This window comes from Carcharhinus amblyrhynchos, chromosome 19 (genome assembly GCF_965287045.1).
Source record: "Carcharhinus amblyrhynchos chromosome 19, sCarAmb.v2.hapA, whole genome shotgun sequence".
In the NCBI taxonomy this organism is placed as follows: domain Eukaryota; kingdom Metazoa; phylum Chordata; class Chondrichthyes; order Carcharhiniformes; family Carcharhinidae; genus Carcharhinus; species Carcharhinus amblyrhynchos.
In genome coordinates, this window is record NC_137342.1 from 27268941 (window position 1) to 27289941 (window position 21001).

Sequence of the window (21001 nt, forward strand, 5' to 3'; positions counted from 1 at the left end):
GCCTTCCTCTTTGCCGTAGAAGGATCAGCTGTTGTATTGAACTGTTCAAAGATAATTGGTGGCGCAGTGCTGCTGCCTCACAGCGTCAGGGCCTGGGTTCGATTCCCGGTTTGGGTCATTGTATGGAGTTTGCATGTTCTCTCCGTGTCTGTGTGGGTTTCCTCCTACAATCCAAACATGTGCAGGTCAAGTGTATTGGCCATGCTAAATTCTCCTTCAGTGTACCCAAACAGATGCTAGAGTGTGGTGACTAGGGAATTTTCACAGTAATTTCATTGCAGTGTAACGTAAGCCTACTTGTGACACAAATAAATAAACTTTAAATTGCCTCTTAATGTCCAAGGATTTTTAAATTAGAAGAATTAGCAGGGTAAATGCAAGGAGTTACAGGGAATTGCGGGATAAATGCATGGGATTACGAGGATGGGGGTCTGGATTAGATGCTGTTTCGGAGAGTCAGTACAGACTTGAGCCGAACGGCCTCCTTCTGCACTGTAGGATTCTAAGGCAATGTGACATTTATTGTAGTATATCTTATTCTTTTCCTGAGATAGCAAATCCTGCTGCAGTACATTTCCACATGAGTGGCAGGCATTCCTTATCTGAGTGAAGTGACCATTTCCTGTAAGCTTGGGGAATGAGCGCCATTTGACCATTCGGCATTTTAGTGTTTGTGGGATCTTGCTGTGCACAAAGCAAGACTGAGTCCTCTTCTAATTAAACCGACAAGTTGCTGCATCAAAGGAAGATGTTTCCTTCCATGTAAATTATCACATCCCGGCTGTGCGTTGTATTCGGTGACCATCCTTGCGTGAAATTTCCAGTAGGATGCAACAGGGCAGTGATGAGGAACAGAAATAAAACCTGGCTGTCTCTTCACTCCAGGAGAAAGGATATCTCGGGGCAAACACTGTCACAGCAACTGAAACCAGGGGAGCAAAGGAGACTGAGAATGAACCCCAGGATGACTTAGCACTCAAATCAAATGACTCTTGGAGATGGGACAGCCTCATTTTGTTTCGAGAACAGTTTTAACAGTTCCCTGGTTGGAGCAACTGCAGAAAGCAATTTTCCACTTAGAATCTGTTGTGTATTTTGCTGGCCATGACACATCTATCTGCTCAATCCCATTTTCCTGCCTTCTCTCCAGTATCACAAATTGCCATAATAAATGAGTGTCCCGGCCAATATTTATCTCTCAAACACAATCACGAAAACAGATTGTCCAGCCACTTATTTCATTGCTATGATAAATTGGCTTTCCTGTTTCTATTGCTGATCCAAAGATTCGCGTGTGAAGTGTTTATCCCAGCATATTATCATTGAATACGGCTCTTAAGCTTGAACATATAATCATTTTTAAAAACAGAAACCTCAACTTGTGACCTTTTATTTTCCTCCTCCTGTGCTATCAGAAGGGATTTATCCTTTTCTTTGAAAAACACCTTAATGACATCACTTGAACTGGAGATAAATAAACAAGAAAATTAAGTTTGCTAATGACGCAGTGTTGATGGGCTGATTTTATTCATGAGGTGAAACCTGTCACGATCTGATGGTGTGTTTGCTGAAAGTGTCTGAATGAATATTTCAAACTCCTTTTGTCTCTGAGCAAATGGAAGCATTTTCATGCAGATTGGCATCACCCTCAGCACGGTCTCCTCCACGTGACAAGGTTCAGTTACTTCCAGTGCATTGCAAGCTGCTACATTTTCTGTCAACTTCCAAAAACCAATCCCAGGTTAAAAATAAAATGATGCAGACCATGTTCTTGTACTTGTGAATCCACATTGACGATGCATGATTTAATCCATTTCCAATCCCAGCCGGTTAGGATCAGAAGAAGGGAAGAATATCGAGAGCAGTGTTTTCACTTTAAGGAGACAGTAGCAGGGTGATGTTGACAGGTGGATGATGCAGTGCCTTGTCTAAAGGATGATGGATTGCATCATGGAGAGTGCCGAAACATTTATGAAACGAAAAGAAAGGAAAACACAATTATGACTAACTCCGCTTTGTTGACACTGATTGGAATATTTCTGATTGGGTTACAGTTGTTGGAATAAAGCTTGATGTAAATGCCTGGATGGAGAACTTCACCAAAGTAGCAAGTAAGAGCAAGGTAAGAGCAAAAAGCTTTCCCAAGTCAGATTGACTCCTAGAAACAGCTTATTGATTGTGGGTCCAGATAGGTCATGATTGTCTAAATTTTAAAGTTCTTCAAAAGCAATGACTTACTAAAATCTAACACATTTTGGGCAATCTATTGACATAACCATACTTATCAATTAGCATGTCATTCTCCATTCCAATCACGCTACCATTTTCCAAATTATATTTAGACTCCCTGAGGCTGGAGACGATTGAATGGTCCATTTCCACTCTGTGATTTTGGAATATGGGTTTACACTGGAATTTCATATAATTGGAACTTCTAATGGGATGGTTGTTACACAATGCTAATGGGCAGGTCTTGGAGAATCTCTTGGAAATTCCACTGTTGTGCATTTAAAAGGCATCAGCAGAATCCTATCAGCTGTTGTGAGTCTTCCTGGGATCTTTGGGTGGACCCTAACCTTCTCAAGGATAAGGGTGAATCACCTTTGCGTTAGAAACTTGGGCAGAGTCTTGGTTTGGGGCAAGGTTGAGCAGGGAATTTGCTCCATTGCGCATGCACTGGCTAAATGAACCCCTTGATATTTCAGAGCCTTATTTTATCTGTGGTTTTGTAATCAAAATAAAAGTTCTCTTGCTGACTCGAGCTATAGCGTTCACCACATTCTGCTTCCTCCTTTCTCCAATAATGTTTACTGTTTCTTAACCAAATATACTGCTTGTTTTTCTCTCTTCCTGTCACCTCCCCCTTTACCCCTGACCCCAAAAAAGCCTTGCCCTTATTCTTTACTTCCTTAATTCCCACTGCAATCCTCCACAGATGTGTAGGTCCCTATGCACGTTTGTTGAATTCATGTTCAAGCCTCCTTGTATCATACCCAAATGCCAATTAACAAATATGTCTTAAGTGCCTTCAGTTTAAATTGCAAAGAGATTTCTCGTTTATTAACGGCATGTCTTTTTTCATTGCAGTGCTATGGAGAGATCTGTGATTGTGCAAAGAATAGCAAGGTAAGACTGAGCTCACCTTTTCCACACCTGTGCTGTGGGATCAGAAGAAGACAAATTTATTTTCTTAGTCAGTATAAGATTTCTCCAGTTCCAGGAACTGAGTCAAAGATGGCTTTGAATAAATCCTGAATCCCCTCTGGCTTGTTTGGAAAACCAGGCTGTTTAGCATCATGCGACTGAGTAAATGTTGTGGACTTCATTCAAAGGGTGTACTGAGAATTGATCTAGAAATCAACATGTTCCATTCGTACAGCCCATATTCTGATTAACTTCAAAATTGTGAGCATCGTGCATTGAATGCTCCGAGCCTCATATACAATTCCCACAGAATATATCCAACAGTAAGACTGTCAGCATGTCAGAAAATGTTTTGATGTGTGCATTTTGAATATGAAATCAAAACTTGTAAGCTCCATTTTTTTAAGCACCTGACCTTGGGTAACATAACTTGTAATAGAATGTGTTGGATAATTACTATCATTAAAAAAAAGAGAAGAAAAATCATTTGGATAGAGGACTGTACATTGGCACATTGGTTAACACCACTGCCACACAGTGCCAGGACCTGGATTCAATTCCAGCCTTGGGTCACTGTCTGTGTGGAGTTTGCACATTCTCCCCGTTTCTACATGGGTTTCCTCACACAGTCCAAAGATGTGCAGGGTAAGGAGATTGGCCATGCTAAGTTGCTGCTTAGTATCCCAAGATGTGTAGGTTAGATGGATTAGCCATGGTAAATATGTGGGGTTACAGGGAAAGGGGCTTGGTAAGATACTCTGTCAGAGTGTTGGTGAAGACTTGATGGGCCGAATGACCTTCTCCTACACTGTAAGCATTCTATAATTAAAACTTATTGCTCAGATAGGGACTGGATAAATTACACATTTGTTTGAGGCTAATTAGAATCTGAACCTAGTGAATGCAAACACACAGCACACGTTTAAAGTAAATGACTGAATAAAATTGTTCATAGAATCCCTTACAGTGCAGAAGGAGGCCATTTGGCACATCGAGTCTGCACCGACTACAATCCCACCAGGACCCATCCCCATAACCTCATACGTTTACCCTAGCTGGCCCCCCTGACACTAAGGGGCAATTTGTTGTGCAGTAGCTGGGACAAGTGAAGAATGGAAATTAGGTTTGACAAAAAACTGTACCTGAGCCTAAAATGTTGCATAAATGTTGTGTGCTTATGTAGTTCAGGTTATATGAATCACCATTTGCTGGTATTTTCTCTGCAGCATTTTGACTGTGTCATATTGGATGATGGTGGGTTCCTGCTGATGTCAAACCAGGATGAATATATTGGAAAGGTAAAAGTTCTTCGGCTTTGATCAATTTTATTACAGGCTGGTGTTATTATTATTATTATTATTATTATTATTATTATTATTATTGAATTATTACATGCTGGTGTTATGTGAATGGTGATGATCAAGTTTTTTGTTCAGTACCTACCTATAGGAATGTTTTTTGAAACAATGATCCTGATGTTGTGTAGAAAGTCTTGGAAGGCAAAGATAGCTGGTACATTGCCCTTTCACTCTTGGGTTTGAGTTCATCCCTGTTCGTTGACCAGAACACACAACTGTTCATTGTTCAACACCAATTTACAATTAGCAAGAGCAATATCATGATAAGCTAGCAGGCCTAGTCTGAGGCAATGTGTATATATATGTGTCACTCTGGGTATGATAGATTTTCTGAGTTTCATACAATAGATAGGAATTATTACATCAATCCAATGCAATAGCTATCAAAGTCATGCTGGATGCTGAGAATAACAACCTCTTCTATTGATAAAATGCCTTTAACGTCATAAACTATCCCAAGTTGCTCCATAAAAAAAGTTATCAAACAAAATTTGACCTTGCACCAATGAAAAACTAGGGCAGAAGTCTAAAAGCTTGTACGAAGAGGTATGGCTATTAAGCAATGTCTTAGAGGAGGAAAGAGAGCTGCACCAGTAGGGGAAGGCAACTCCAAAGCTTTGGACCTAAGCAGCTGAAGTCAAGTCCACCAACAGTGGAAGGTGTCGAAGAGGCCAGAATTGGATGAGCTCAGGTATCATAGAGGATTGGAAGGCTGGACAGGATATGATTTGAAAATTAGAGATGAGCATTTTAAAATTGTGCATTTGCTTAATCAGGAGGAAGCGCCATGGTGATCGGGGGAACAGAGTGTGAATAAAGACAGAATGGCACAGTTTGGATGATCTCTAAATAACAGAAGTATGGGAAATCTACCGGAACAATGTTGGGATAGATGCATCTAGAGCAATAGATAGGGATGTTAGCAGTAGAGCTGCAGCAGAGCCAGATGGTGTTACAGAGACAGAAATATGCAATCTTAGAGCTGGTGTGGGCATGTGTCAGAAACTCAGTTTGGGGTCAAACATGACACAAAAGTTGGGAACAATTTGGATCAGCCTCAGACAGCTGCTATGGAGTTGGTGGCGAGGGGGAACAGTGTTTGGAGCAGGGATTGTGGGGTGCGGTGCCCACAGGGAATGACAGCTGAGGGTCTTTTTTTGCAAGAAGTCCAGGAAGAATTTTCATGCTCTTCCTGATCTAAAACAAATTGATCAAAGAGATCTGACTCTCTGACTGAACAGTCGACACTAATTCCTCTATGATTGTTGAGTTGATCACTCTACATCCAGCTCCATTATGGAAGTTCAACATTTCACTGTGATCCTAAATCCATAGTAGGGTTTTGAATCTCCCTTGCTGATGGAGACAAGTTGAGCGGATTCTTAGAATTGATCAGGTTACTTACTCGCTTGCAAGGATCCTACTGTCTGGAATTTTAACCCACTGTCTAGCGAAGGCAGCAAGGATACTTCTTTGCAGTCTCCTCCTTCACTGAGGCCTAGTGGGGAAGGCACCAAAACCTCAGTCAGGAGTTTCTGTGAGAGGAAGGTAAAGATGGAAACCAGAGTGTTCTTCTGGCCTCTCAAGCCACTCAGGCCCCCTTTTCACACACAAAAGCTCACAAGATCACTCAGAGCCCAATTCTGCTGCCTATCTTACGTCAGGGGGTGGCCTCTGAGCTGCATGATTATCAGCCGCATCCTGTTGACATCCTGTCTGTTACGTAAAGTAACCCAGACCTCATTTCAGCAGTAGCAGATGAGCTTCAAGCTCACCTAGTTATCTACCTGCCCAAAACTCACCATTACTCAGGCTTAGGTCTCATTAATTGACCCTCTGAAGGACTTGCTTCAAAGTGGGGATATAAGTGCAGCCATTGTTATGTTGCAGGCCAGCACTGGAACCAAACTGTTTACTTTGTTGCAGAATTTCCTTGGAAGTCATTTCAAATGAATATCTTGCTGTCTTTGTGAGGGCAGCATGGTGGCATAGTAGTTAGCACTACTGCGTCATAGAACCAGGGACCCAGGTTAGATTCCTGGCTTGGGCCACTGTCTGTGCAGAGTCTGCGCGTTCTCCCTATGTCTGCATGGGTTTGCTCCAGTTTCCCCTCTCAAGTCCAAAAGACGTGCTGGTTAGGTGCTTTGGCCATGCTAAATCCTCCCTCAATTTTCCCGTACAGGCGCTGGAGTGTGGTGACTAGGGGATTTTCACAGTAACTTCATTGCAATGTTAATGTAAGTCGACTTGTGACACTAATAAATAAACTTTAAACATCTTTTGTTAATGTATATGTGTCAATTATATTGTACAAAATAATCAGCATCTGACCTGTATGTTAGGTATTCCCTTGAGGTTTCTGACAACTGGTCGGCAGAACTTTGGAAGCCCCACTTGCACGGTTTACGCTGGATTTCTGATGATTTTCCGACACATTTACAGTCAGGAGAATCCCTGAGGAAATTCCCAGCAGGAGGCTTTAAAGTCTGCTGTCGGTTGGAGGTAAACGGTTTGTCAATTCTCATTGCTGTTCCAGATTGGCAAGTTCTTCGGCGAGATTGACCCAAGTCTGATGAGACGTCTTCTGAACACATCGCTGTATGCCTTTAACAAATCCTACGATTTTCAGTCTGTGTGTGATCCCGAAACGGAGACAAAGGCCGCAGCAGGGCTTCGCTCAGTCTATGTTGTAAGTGAATTGAAGTTATTGATAACAATTATAATGCAGCCTCAGTTCATAATGCCTGCCTATGGAACAGATTTAATTTCACATCATTTGAAGATATGGACTTGCATGTTTAGTGTATTTGGCAAAACAATTGCCTGATAAGGAGAATATTCTCAAATTTGCATTCCATTTAAAGAAACTCAACATATTTGATGCCATTGTGATTAAAGATATTTGATAACCTCTAACTTCCTTACTGTATGTCACTTAGCACAGCATGCACCATTAAATTGTTATTGTGGAGCTCCGCATGGTGCAATGTTTCACATCATTAACTGCTACAGCAGTTTACCAATCCCCGTCAGTCTCAACTCCCAGATTCGCATGTTCTGACAGCAGAACTGAGTCCCCGGGATGAGATGAGTTGACTGCCCTTTGCCCTCAAAGCAGCACTCGCCTTAGTGTGGCATCAAGGAGACCTTGTTAAATTGATGTGCTGGGGGAATCAGTGGCTAGATTCAGACCTACGACAAAGTGAGATGGTTGAGGTTTGTGGAGGTCAATTGCTTAAGTCACAAGACGTCACTGCACAATTGATTAAAAAAAAATAAGAAATAGGAGCATGAGTAGGCCACTTAACCTTCAAACCTGTTTCACCATTCAACAGCTTTGTGGCTGTATAGTTTCTGCAGTCTCTAAAGATTGATTTCTAATTTGAATGCACCAAATGGGTGGGATTTTCCATGCAACCTGCTGCATATTATGCAGCAGCAGAGGTGGCCTGCTAATTGTTGCTGGCAGGACCTCTGGTCCCACATTGTCAACAGGGTTTTCCTTTGAATGCACCCTTTGCAGCTGTGAAACCTGCGGCAGGGGTGTGCCGCTGGCGGGAGCAGAAGATCCCACTGGTGCAAATGACTAGAAAGTTCCAGGCAATGACTGAGTATTCATAGCCCTCTGGGTTACGAATTTCAAGGAACTACCATTCTTTTAATAAAGAACTATTTCCTCATCTCAGCCCTGAATGATTGCACCCCAGCCCTCCTCCCCACCAAATTCAAGACTTCCCAGCAAGAGAAAATATCCTCCTTGCATCAACTTTGCCAATTCCTTAAGCATTTTCTTATCTGTAATAGACCTCTTCTTTAAAATAGCAGCACATATGGTCAGTTCAATCACTCGTCATAGACAATCCCCCCATCCCCAGAATCTGTCCAGTGAACTTTTACTGCAATCCGTCCAGGGCAGGTATATCTTTTCTCAGGTAAGGAGACTAATTGTGCACAATACTCCAGGTGTGGTTCCTTCAAAGCTTATTACATCTGCTGTAAGTTTTCTTTATCCTTAGACTCTGTTCCATTTGTAATCAAGGCTAATATCCCATTTGCTTTCCCAATTTACTTGCTGCTCCAACATGTTACCCTTCCGTGATTTATTTATAAGGGCTCCCAGCTCCCCTCAGATGCATACATTTTCCAGTCTCTCACCATTTTAAAATATTCTGGCTTTCTGTTTCCCTACCAGAATGGATAACTTCCCATTTCTCTACATTATATTCCAATTACAGTGTTCTCTCTAAACCTGTCTGAATCCCTTTGCAGATTATTCACATCCTCCTCACATCTTACTAGCCCACTTTATGTCATCAGTAAACTTGGATATATTACATTAACTCATTGATGTAAAATGTACATCGCTGAACACAAGCATTGACCTTTGTGGTACTTAATGAGTTACAATTTACCATCCTGAAAATTACCCATTTATTCTTACTCTCTATTTTTTCTCCATTAAGAAATCCTCAATCTGTGTTAACATATCACCTACAATCCCATTAGCTCTAATTTTGTTTAATAACCTCTTGTAGATCGCTTTATTGAATGCTTTTAGAATATCAAATTTATTACATCTGCTGATTCCCTGTTAATTATTCTACTAGCTACAATGTCAAAAAGTCAGTAAACAGATTTTTCAAAGACAGTTTTGCTTTCAGGAATCTGTATTGTCCGTGCCAGGTCATATCATGGTTTTCTAAGTGTGCTGTTGCAAGATTTAAGCATTTTCCCTATGAGTGATGGCAAGCAAGCTGGCCCATTTTTTTCCCTCCCTCCTTTCCTGAATAGTGGGTTTCAATCTACTATATGTAACAGGACGTAGGGAAATCTAGAAGTTTCCCTGGGGCAATGTCCGTAATAGATCTTGTAATCCATCTTGAGTCGCTTCACAATAGACTTACCTGCCAACAAAAGGTTAGAAGTGGAACTGTCTCAAATGACTGTGAAGTGTTCAGCTTCATTTGCAGTTGCTCAGATAGAACAAGGTAGACTATCTGATGAGCAGCCTCAGTGTCAATAGAAAGCCCCTGAGCCCCACTCCTCCCAATGTAGAGGTGAGTGGAAGGTTCTGAATAAACAGGTGTTCAGCCATAACTGAGGAGTTCTGTTATTTTCATTTCGACATGTATGATTGCAGTGTCACCTGAGCGGTATAGGAATGTCTTTTAATGAACTTAAATATCTAATAGAAGTTGCTTCAATGTCTGGAAGCCAACATCATCCAAGGGTTTATTAAGTGTGGACATTACAGATTGTGTTTTGTAGGACTTTGCCATTTAGGACTGGTAATCCTATTCAAAGAAGCTAAATGATAAGAAGAGACTTTTTGCTCTGCTTAATATTATAATAATTTACCCAGAATCAGATGAAAGGGCAAGGACCTAAAATGTTAACTCTGTTTCTCTCTCCATGGATGCTGCCTGACCTGCTGAATATTCCCAGCACGTTTTTGTTTTTATTAGCCCGGAACCATAAGTTATAGCAGGAGAATTAGGCCGTTCGGTCCATTGAGTTGCTCCACCAGTTTATCCTGGCTGATATGATTCTCATCCCCATTCTCCTGCCTTCTTCCTGCCACTCTTGACACCCTTATTGATCAAGAACCTAATTATCTCTGTCCTAAAGACACTCAATGATCTAGCCTCCACAGCCTACTGTGGCAATGAGTTCCACAGATTCAGCACTCTGAAGAAGAAATTCCTCCTCATCTCTGTTTTAAAGGGGTGTCCCTTCATTCTGAGGTTGTGCTCTCGAGTTCCAGTCTCTCCCACTAGTGGAAACATCCTCTCCATGTCCACTCTATCCAGATCTCTCAGTATTCTGTAGGTTTCAGTTAGATGCCCCGTCACAGTTCTAAATTGCATCTAGACTCCTCAACTGCTCCTCATATGACAAACCCTTAATTCCTGGAATCATTCTTGTGAACCTCCTCTGGACCCCCTCTAAAGCCAGCTTCCTTCCTTCGATATGGGGCCCAAAACTGCTCACAATATTCCAAATGGAATAATCAGTTAATAAATATCACTAATTTTGTGTAAACAGTCTTCACAACCAGCTCTTCACCGTCCCACCCCCACAAGTCCGTTTCAGAAATCTTGCACTACTTTGAAAAACTGTTACCAATTTGATCGCTGTTTTCCTGAATGACTCTATATTGATATGAAACTTTGAAAATCACAGTTAGTTTGATGCTGCTTACTGAATACAGAAACCTCCTGAATTAATAATGCTGTTTCTTCAATCGTTTTTAGCCCAGCATAGTCGATATTTTGAATATGGGTTGGTGGGCGTCAAGTGCGGCGTGGTAAGTGAAAATAGCTGCTTTATTTTTGTGCCATTGTTTTTAGCTAACTGAGCAAGTGGCAAATACACACCAGCTTTAAAGGCAACAGGAAGCAGAGCACATTGATTGGCAGCCATTAGATTAGGGGCAAAGTTTTCCCATTGGATGGCAACAGGAACAACAAGCCACACAAACGTTGGCAGAAACTGGAAGATCCCGCCAGTGGCCAGTGGCGAGCTGCCTCCACCGCCAAAAAACATGCTGTGGGGTGGGGGAGGGGATAGAATCCCACCCTAGATTAAAGATGTGCGGCTTTAAATTTCAGGCAGGCAGTTTGACAACAAAATGAATTCAGGCAGACCATTCGGGGAAAACTTTACACGACTTCCTTCTTACGCATTTAACTTTATTAGCTGTACTTCAACTTTCGTCTGATGCCGACATCCTCCAGCTTATGCGCCTGGGACAACAGCAGCTGGAGTTCCAATTATTTACCCAACGTAAATTCGGGAAATGCCCCCTTGCCCCAACCTGGGTAGCAGTGATTGATTTGATAGGCTCCATGCCAGCTTGAATTTGTCCCTCCTCTGTTTGTCTGTATTTTTTTTCAATCATGTTGCTCTGTTGCCCATTTCAAATTTGATGTGACCGATGTCTTGAAAAGACTTGTTTTCAGTGCACCTCCTCGTTAGCTCAGTTAGGATTTAGGAACAAAAGACTGAGCAGCCCTTCCAAGAGAGCTTTCCAAATCCCACCAGGTGACACCCAGCAGCACGTAAATATTATTGGAAATGCCAAACGACTGTCAAGGGAGCGAGCGAGCTCCATTCCCTCTGCTGCTGATCAGACATTGGAGCCTTTCAGTTGAAGAGTGCGGCACGTAGTAGAGGCTATGATTTCTTTCATTTACATATGGTTTACGTACACCTACCTGTATGTGGGTGGGTTTGTCCTTTAGTGGAAAAAAAGTGGGAAAAGTAGATGTAAGAGAGCTGTAGCTATGGACCAGCATAAAAGCGTCAGAAAGCGGGAGCCAGAAAGCCTAGGTTAGAATGTCATCCTGTGTGGAATAATGATGTTAAGAGCATTGAATAGATGGCATTAATTTATTGCCATAAGTACACAGACTAAGATACGCTGACTGGCTTTCCACATGCCTAACTATCTTGCAGCTGTTATACCCAACTGCAATAGCAGGCTGTTGGAATCGGGGCATGTGGGTGGCAGGAGTCATTCAATGAAGGTTCCAGCTTTGAGGTAGTTTAACATCAAGCTCCCCACAATGATATTGCTGTCTAATTAAAGGTGACACCAACAGCTTCAATGCTTTTTTCAGAACTTTCCCATAAATATTAACAAAAAAATGTGACAGTGACTGAAATAAGTGGTACAAATTAGTTTATTCACAGAGTGAGTAATCGGAATAACCTATTTCACAATGGAGTTTACATTCAATTAGATATAATTATTGAAAGATAAATAAAAGGTTTAATAGAACTGCCATTAGTCAGTTTTTCAAATGTCATTTGTACTGAGGAGCTGCTCTCTTGATTAATTTCCGTATTCAACTTGCAACAAATGATATTAGATATTCATCTTCACAGCCTAGCCAGGAATCTCATGTCCTTTGTGAGCCTGAACAGTCCTGTCAGGGCGTGTGATCTGCCCAGACAGTGAAGAGGAAGATCTATCCTGTAGCTCCTGTCCCCATTGTTCAAACATTTACTGTTTATCTCTTTATTAATGTCCAGGTCCTTACTGCAGCAACTGTTCATCAGCCTCACCATCCCACACTTTCTTGAAGCAGGTACATCAAGATTTGATTGGTGGAAGTTTGTGTTTCTCGCATGCCTTTATGTTGCTTCTATTGTCAATGAAAAACTTTCAGAGATAAATTGAATTGCACTGCATTGCCACGATGGCCGTGGTTTTCCATGTTGACTGAATCATTGCACATTTTGATCAGGCAATAGGTGAGTTCTACCCACCACAGACCAGGATTAGAGTTTATTTGGAACTCTTTTGATGGACCTCTGATGGCTACTTGAGAAAGGCTTACTGCTTTATAATAAAGTTGGCAACATTGGTGCTGGCCAATGGCAATTTGGCATAACCTGTTCAATGTATTCAAGGAGCCGAGTGGTATTATCTCTAGACTATTAATCCAGAAACTCAGCTAATGTTCTGGGGACCCAGGTTCTAATCATGCCATGGCAGTTGGTAGAATTTGATTCACTAAAAAATATCTGGAATTAAGAATCTACTGATGATCGTGAAACCATTGTCGATTGTCAGGAAAAACCCATCTAGTCACTAATGTCCTTTAGGGAAGGAAATCTGCCATCCTTACCTGGCCTGGCCTACCTGTGACTCCAGAGCCACAATGATGTGGTTGACTCTCAACTGCCATTAGGCATCTAGGGATGGGCAATAAATGCTGATTAGCCAGTGATGTCCATGATCCATGAATAAATAAAAAAGCCATGGAGAACTTTATTGATCAATACCATCCGTAGTGTCCCACGATGCTGTCTGCTCTGGTGAATCAACATAACACCACCAGAAGCAATGCTATGAGAATGAATTTCACGCTCAAAGTCGATGCAATCAATCACATTGTTATTGACTCTGACTCTACTGGCTAGTATAATCCTTTTAATTTTTAAATCTTTACATTTCCATGACAACACTGGAATGTTGTGTTTCTCAGGCCTGGTGCTACTCAACTGGAAAGAGTGGAATATCTGTCGATCATGATGGATTCCCTTCATTTATTTGCCGTTACAATAAACCCACCTACACCTAGGTGGAAAATTCCAGACTTAACAGTGAAGAGCAGGAAGTCAGTGGACCAGCTCCCTCATTTAATGACCTTTGCCTATTGGAGTGATTCTAGATGGCTGGATAACTCTGACAGAAAATGCTAGCCTACAGGTTTAGTATAATCAGCAGATTAAGCTTTGCACTGCCATTAAACTGTTGCAGTGTAGTTGAGTGTTTATTCAGGTGTACTCAGCCTGTCCTGGTAACCATGGCCTTCAAAGTATCTAGTGGCCCTTCTCTCAACCTTATCAATGACCCCTGCTATTTAAATCTAAGATGTTAACACTCGCACATGTCTTAATGGTGATGCGCTTGCAGTGAGTGCTACTGAGAGGGTTTGTCATTATAAAATGCAGCAATCCTTATCTGACAGTATATTTATTTTGTACCATCTGCTAATGTGATAAACCATCCTCGTAAAGAATAATATGTCACCTCAGTCTTCATTCATGTTTTGTTTTTGGTTCACAGTTGATGCTGACTCTGAGGATTTCTCTGAACCATTATCAAAGTCCAGCTGCATCACTGAACAAACACAGTATTACTTTTATGATAATGAATCCTCCTTCTATGGGCTTGTGGATTGCGGTAACTGTTCAAGGTAGGATGATAACAAAATACTAGCGCTATTGGAGTCTCGCTATTGCAGCTTGGCCACTGTTTTTCAGAAAAATGAACAAAGCTGGGAGCTAAGTGCGGCATTCCCCATGTCAACACCTCCACCTGTCGGAATCCACTTGCAGTATAAGTTATTGACCTCCGGTTACCATTGGTAGTCTCTTGCAAGCTATTTTGATGAGTGCAGGGCAGAAAGCTTTGGTAGCATGTCACTTTTCAGCTTTTCAGATCGTTTGATGTTTGAAAATACTAACATAATTCCAAAAGCCTGCAATCTACAATTCCAATAGGTCTCATTAAAAGAAATCTAATCAAAAGAAAGATTTCATCAAAGAAAGAACTTGCACTGATAGAGCACATTTCACAACCTCAGGACAACCCAAGGTACTTCATAGCCAATGCAAACTTCTTTTGAGGAGAGTTCCTGAGTACGGTGTCTCTGTGAACAATGTTTTAAATTTCTAAAGTTTTCTTTAGTATCACAGGTAGGCTTACATTTACAGTGCAATGAAGTTATTGTGAAAATTCCCTAGTCACCACACTCTGGCACCTGTTCCGGTACACTGAGGGAGAATTTAGCATGGCTTAATCAACACGTCTTTTGGACTGGGAGAGGAAACCGGAGCATCTGGAGAAACAGGAAGAACATGCAGACTCTGCACACAGAGTGACACAAGCCAGGAATCGAACTTGGGTCCCTGGCGCTGTTAGGTAGCAGTGCTAACCATTGTGCCACCGTCCTGCCCCAATGAAAAAGTAGATGGAGGGCAAATGTGTATTTTATTATGATCCGATGAGGGGCCAATAACTTTTGTTGTAAAGTAGATGAAATTTGAAATTCAAGGTACTAAGGGAATAAATTCACAAGATTTTATGGTTTTAAACAAATAGAAAAAATCTAAGAGTCGACAAAGCAAGCAGTCAATGCTATCTATATTATGTCCTTAACATCTAGAATCAACATGAGGTAAACATTAATCAACAAACAAACTGTGGTTGAGCACATCGTAAACTGCATATTAAATTGCAGACACAGCTAATATAGATCTTTGAATTTCTGAGCAACCCACCTGGAAGTCAGAGTCCCAAATGTCTTTAAAATTGACTTCCTTACAAGGAATTTCAGCTTCTCTCCTTTGAAATGTGTATGTGTAGATGTGAGTCGCAGTGTATGAATCACAAGATCAGACTTCCTTTCTGACCTATATGACCGCGGTGGCACAGTGGTTAGCACTGCTGCCTCACAACGCCAGGGACTCGGCTTCAATTCCAGCCTTGGGTGACTGTGTGGAGTTTGCACAATCTCCCCGTTTCTGCTTGGGTTTCCTCCGGGTGCTCCAATTTCCTTCCTCATTCTAAAGATAGGTGGTTTTGGTGGATTGCCCTTTAGTGTCCCAAGATGTGTAGATCAGGGATATTAGCAAGGTAAGTACATGGGGTTCCAGTAATAGGGTGGGAAGTGGGCTTGGGCCTAAGATGCTCTGTCAGACGGTTGGTGCTTCTTTTGCACTGTAGGGATTTTATGATGATGTTCTGAAAAGATCCACAAGTCGATGAAAAAGACAGATTCAGGTTCTCAATTGGGACATGTGTTTCTACATTTCACCTGATAGGTGCTACATAATATGTCAATCTTATCCCACCTTGAAGTCCCAATTGCACCCAGCAAATGGAACTTCAGCATTGTATTTGTTGAACGACAGAGCTACTTGCTCACTTTTTAGTGATGCAATTAACAAGAATCTCAATTCAACCAAAATGGTTCCATTGTATTGCAGCATTTGACAATCATAGGGAAAATGTTGCAAGGCATACTTCATGCAATCTGATGCCTCACTGTGAATATCACCCACCTGAGGAAGGAGCAGCGCTCTGAAAGCTCATGATTCCAAATAAACCCTTGGGACTTTAACTTGCTGTTGTGAGACTTCTTACAATATCAAAGTGCTGATGTGTGCCGTGTGGAACTTGATTGTAGATGATGTAAGAAGGAAATGGGTTTAGACAAAATGTTTGTGGGACCTTTGTTAATATTCCATGTAACGTGGTGAAATTAGTCTGTGCCCATAGCACAAAATGAATCAATTATCACTCAGTTAGGTTTGTTGTAAATCAAGCTGCCTATTTGCTATAAGTTTATTTCATGCTATTGATAAAGAACCTCTTAAAATCTAACAAAGAAAATGCCAGCTTTTGCAAACAAAACTGTTAAGTTAATTATTCTTTTTCTTGTGTTTTGATTTTAACTTTTCTTTAGGCTTTACCATGCGGAGAAGCTCTCCAAGACAAACCTGGTGTTCATACTGGTGGAGAGTAAGCCCACATGTCAATCTTGTGACTCAAAGCCCTTGATGCAGGCAGAACAAAAATGTATCCTCCACCACCAATGTTGTGTTGCAGAGCTTTAGCCATCAGTGAGGGGAGCTGTTTAATGGGTGATTGAGAAAGTTATTTACAGATAGGACACTAATGTAGTCTCAATAGTGATGATGCTACTGTTCCTTGATGTGAAATTAACCCAGAACAAGAGCATATGTGCTAGATTCTCCAACCTCACTCACAGCCGGGATTCTCCAGTCCCGCTGCAGTGAATGGAAATTTGGCTAAATGTTAAATTCTCCATCCTTGCTGGGCAGAGGGGGACATGAACGGCCAGAAAATTTTGGCCTTTATGGCAAGTGTTGCACAGTAATCAGAGACCTTGACCATAAATGATAAATCTGTTTGTCGGCACTCTCATTATTGAATGGTCCGTTAGATCAATTGAAACAGTGCACACCATCAAAATCCAGCTGAAAATCTATCTGATACTTTCAGGAAGCGCAAACTGAGACTTGCTGTTAATCCGATGGGGTGCAGGCTCAAGGACTGGAATTCTCCAATCATTCTCATCCTGCCATCGCTGCCAAAGAAGATGGAGAATTTGGCGCTCAGCCAAATCTCCATTGACTGCAGCGGGACTGGAAAATCCCAGCTGCGAGGGAGGTTGGAAAATCCGGCCCAGAGTGTTTACTTTAGAACTCCTTCAGTAGGCTACTTTTATGAAGAGGTAAGACACGCAGGATATTTGACCAGATTATTAACAATACTAACCAATAATTTTAGTAATGTGTTTATAGAAGATGGAGACTAATGCCAGAATTCCACTGCCTCACTTGTCATGGGAATCAGAAAAGACGAAGGGCGGAAAACGGGAAGATCCATTGACCTTGGGTGGGATATTCCGATGTCGGGTTGAGCGAGGCCTTAAAATCCTGCCCCGAATATCTGCAGCCCTTCTAGTGCACTACCACAGTAACTTTGAGGTGCAAGACCTAGATGTGCCACCTGCTTGCATTGAAACTCAGCTGAGTCTGCGCACCTCAGGCAAAGTTAGCACCACAAGTTGGGTTGGAGACTCCCTTCACATGGAGCTCCGACATCTCCAACCCTCAGAGTTATCTATCAAAAATGGCAGTAGGGCTTATTTTAGAGTCTGTACTGACATCACGTGAGAAGATTTTGATTCCCCAGCCCGATCACCACAATATCTGGTTGGAGGCAATGGCCTAGTGGTATTATCACTAGACTATTAATCCAGAAATTCAGTTAGTGTTCTGGGAACCTGGGTCCAAATCCTACCACGGCAGTTGGTGGAACTTGAATTCAATTAAAAATATCTGGAATTAAGAGTCTATTGATGACCATGAAATCATTGTCGATTGTCGGAAAAACCCATCTGGTTCACTAATGCCTTTAGGGAAAAAAAATCTGCCGTCCTTATCTGGTCTGGCCTACATGTGACTCCAGAGCCACAGTAACGTAGTTGCTTTCTGGCACTTTGAAATGGTGAGAGGTCTGACAACACCAGGTTTCTCACATTCACCTGATGAAGAGGGAAACCTCGAAAGCTTGTGAGTTTACTATCAAATAAATTGGTTGGACTTAAACCTGGTGTTGTCAGATCTCTTACAGTGTTTACCCCAGTCCAATGCTGGCATCTCCACACCTTTGAAATGGCCCAGCAAGCCACTCAGTTCAAGCCCAACTAGAGATGGGCAATAAATGCTGGCCAGCTGGCGACACCCATGTCCCACAAATGAGTAAAGAAAAAAATGTGGAGTGCTCTGTCTTCATTGACGTGGCTTTAGCCCCAGCATGGCTGAACTTCTGAATTGAACTTGCAATTTAATGGCCATTCCCTATCAATCTTGGAAATCTCAAAGTTTTTTTTTAAGCACACATGCGGAGATCTGACATCTATAGCTCCCAAAGGAATAGAGGAGGAGCGATTTGAGTTAGGGATTATGGCTTCTCATAGTAGTAAGAACATCTGTACCATGAATACTGACTTTTTTGAAGTATGTAACCTGAATGTTTTAATTGGTTCATGACTTGAATGAGCTGAGAGCTTGAGTTATCTTCCCAGCCTTCAGTTTAGCTGCTGTGCAGTGTGCCTAATTAGGCAGTTGAGGCACTTTTCCTGCAATCTTCCATCCAATTCAATTGTACACTTCACAAGATCCACCTGACTTGTCAGGTAGACATATCTCCTATTTCTGTTTCCAGAATAGGTGATTCCCCTGTGTGTACTCAATTTCATTTTGAAATAGCAAACTGCATAGTTCATAGCCTGATTAAGATTAGAATTCCAAGGCACCCATGCAGGCCAGAAATGGAAAGGATCCCAGGTTAGATCTTTGAAGAAGCAAACTGAGCAGTCACTCCTGTCTCCCCTCATCCCAACTCCAACATTGTGGCCGAGCTCATAACTGCTTGCTTTCTCTCCTCTAGTCAGTTACTAATCTGTGATTTCACCTCAGTGCCCACCAATCCAACACTATTGAAGTGTCTTCCCTGCAGTACTTACCAAAGATGTTATGAAAGCTCATTGCGCTGCCTGACTGTTTTCCCCAACAACTTAGGATGTCACTTCATTAAGAGTTTGTTTTCAGGCATGTAGGCTGTCATTCATTAAGTTATCTTCATACTGTTCCATTTGTTCTGATTATTAATTATTTTTTCTATTGTTGACCTACTGCAGATCACCCTTCAGTTTCTATGTGTGGCTCAGTGGCTGTTAATAAGCCTTTTGTCAGTTATTAGATATTGGAAATGCGTCTACCTATTTCCAGTTTGTTTGAATTTCCTGACTGATAAACAAAATAACAGTCAGTGCTTCAATCTCTCCTCTCTGTAATTCTCCAGCAGCATAGTTAACATACACTGATGGGTTTTATTTTGAACCTCTGCTTCACTTATGGTGAAGTCCTAGATTACATTTGAGGTCTATTTCTTTTGGACAGAATATATATCCACCCTGTCAAATTAGTTTTCTGACCCATTCATTAATCCAGCTCCATACGTGTCTCCTAAGGTCTTAATTTCTTCCCTAACTGCCTTATTGTTGTTATTGACTCAAAGATTTCATTTTTTGGAATTATATTTTGTGTTTAATTCTCTGTCCCTCTGCCATATACTTTTTGGCACCTTGATTTTTTTTTGTAATCTGCTTCTGTAAGAAAAAATCATTTAGCTTGGCCTACTGGGCATGTTCTCCCTTCTTGACACATTCTATAAATGGTATTTTATTCCCAGTCTCCTGAACTTTCACTGCAATATGTTGGACACGGTTGATGATTGGTGATATGGTGGAGGACTGAGAGCACCCCCAGGCTACATAAAGTCAGTCATAAGTTACAGTTGATCATTCCTGAGTGCATTCATCTTGACGGCACCAAACAAAAATCTCTCTGGGAATTGCAGGCACCCCAGCTGCCTTGACCAATTTCCTTATAACTGTAGACTGTATAAATCTTGAAGGTAAATATGAAAGAACATGCAAAAATATCTGCTCAGTTGAGTCCCAGTTGGCAAAGTGATGCATCGCTGCAGAATAATGTGGTGAAGTGTGAAATGTGGAATGCATTTTGTTTATCTTTCATGATATTGTTTTCCTGAACTGCACCTTGTAGCTGATGGACCTGATCCCTGTCTTTTGGCTCAGAACCCCAGACACAGGAAAGGTCCCGATGTATGCTTTGATTCAGACGAGCGTGTAAGTATACACGGTTTGGATTTTGGAAGCCAAGCAAGCAGCAAAGAAATATCTTGGACTTTTTGTTACTGACTACTCATAACAAGTCGCGACTTGCGAGGATGTGTCCAGATAGCCACTTTGTAAAGATGTGGTACAGCCCTGGGCCATAGTTTCTTTATTTTGATAACATATCATAACTCTTTTGGAATGTTAACATAAAATTAACTGCAGCTTTCGATATCCTTTCTTCGAATACTCTACTTTCACGCATGAAATCTGATTAGATGTGACTGGAGGCTGTCCCCGGTGTTTGGAACTGAACTTTCCCCATATATCATTTTTCTGTAATACCATGAGGTTTACTCAGCATTTCAAATTCCATGCATTAAGTTTGAGTTAAGGAGGTCAGTAGTTGTGTAACCAGCAGAACCTGTGGGTGACAAACAAGACCTCTGCTTTTCATGAACATTATAAAATAATAGAACCAAGAGAGGCTGCATATTCTTTATTCTTATGAATCACCTCAATCTGTCTTTGTTACTATTTGAAACGCTCTTAATATTTCTCTTTGGGGAGGCAGTAACGTAGTGGTATTGTCACTGGATTCATTTTCCTTGTCCTGGGATCGACGTTCAAATCCCGCTAAAGCAAATGGTGAAATTAAAATCTAGAATTAAAATCTAATGTTGACCATGAAACCATTGTTGATTGTTGGAAAGACCCACCTAGTTCGCTCGTGTCTTTTAGGGAAAC

General features: G+C 41.5%; 1 protein-coding gene across 7 annotated transcripts in view; it reads left to right on the forward strand.

Moving 5' to 3' along the window:
• LOC145355386 (voltage-dependent calcium channel subunit alpha-2/delta-1-like) overlaps positions 1–21001 on the forward strand; it is a 627920-nt gene that overhangs the window by 594461 nt on the left and 12458 nt on the right. For all 7 annotated transcript variants that reach the window (XM_080207404.1, XM_080207405.1, XM_080207407.1 and 4 more), the window contains 9 exons: positions 2055–2122; positions 3088–3126; positions 4371–4442; positions 7039–7191; positions 10757–10809; positions 12540–12595; positions 14083–14212; positions 16487–16599; positions 20184–20266. In XM_080207404.1, coding sequence (XP_080063530.1) covers positions 2055–2122; positions 3088–3126; positions 4371–4442; positions 7039–7191; positions 10757–10809; positions 12540–12595; positions 14083–14212; positions 16487–16599; positions 20184–20266 — 767 coding nt within the window. The remainder of the gene's footprint in view (positions 1–2054; positions 2123–3087; positions 3127–4370; positions 4443–7038; positions 7192–10756; positions 10810–12539; positions 12596–14082; positions 14213–16486; positions 16600–20183; positions 20267–21001) is intronic.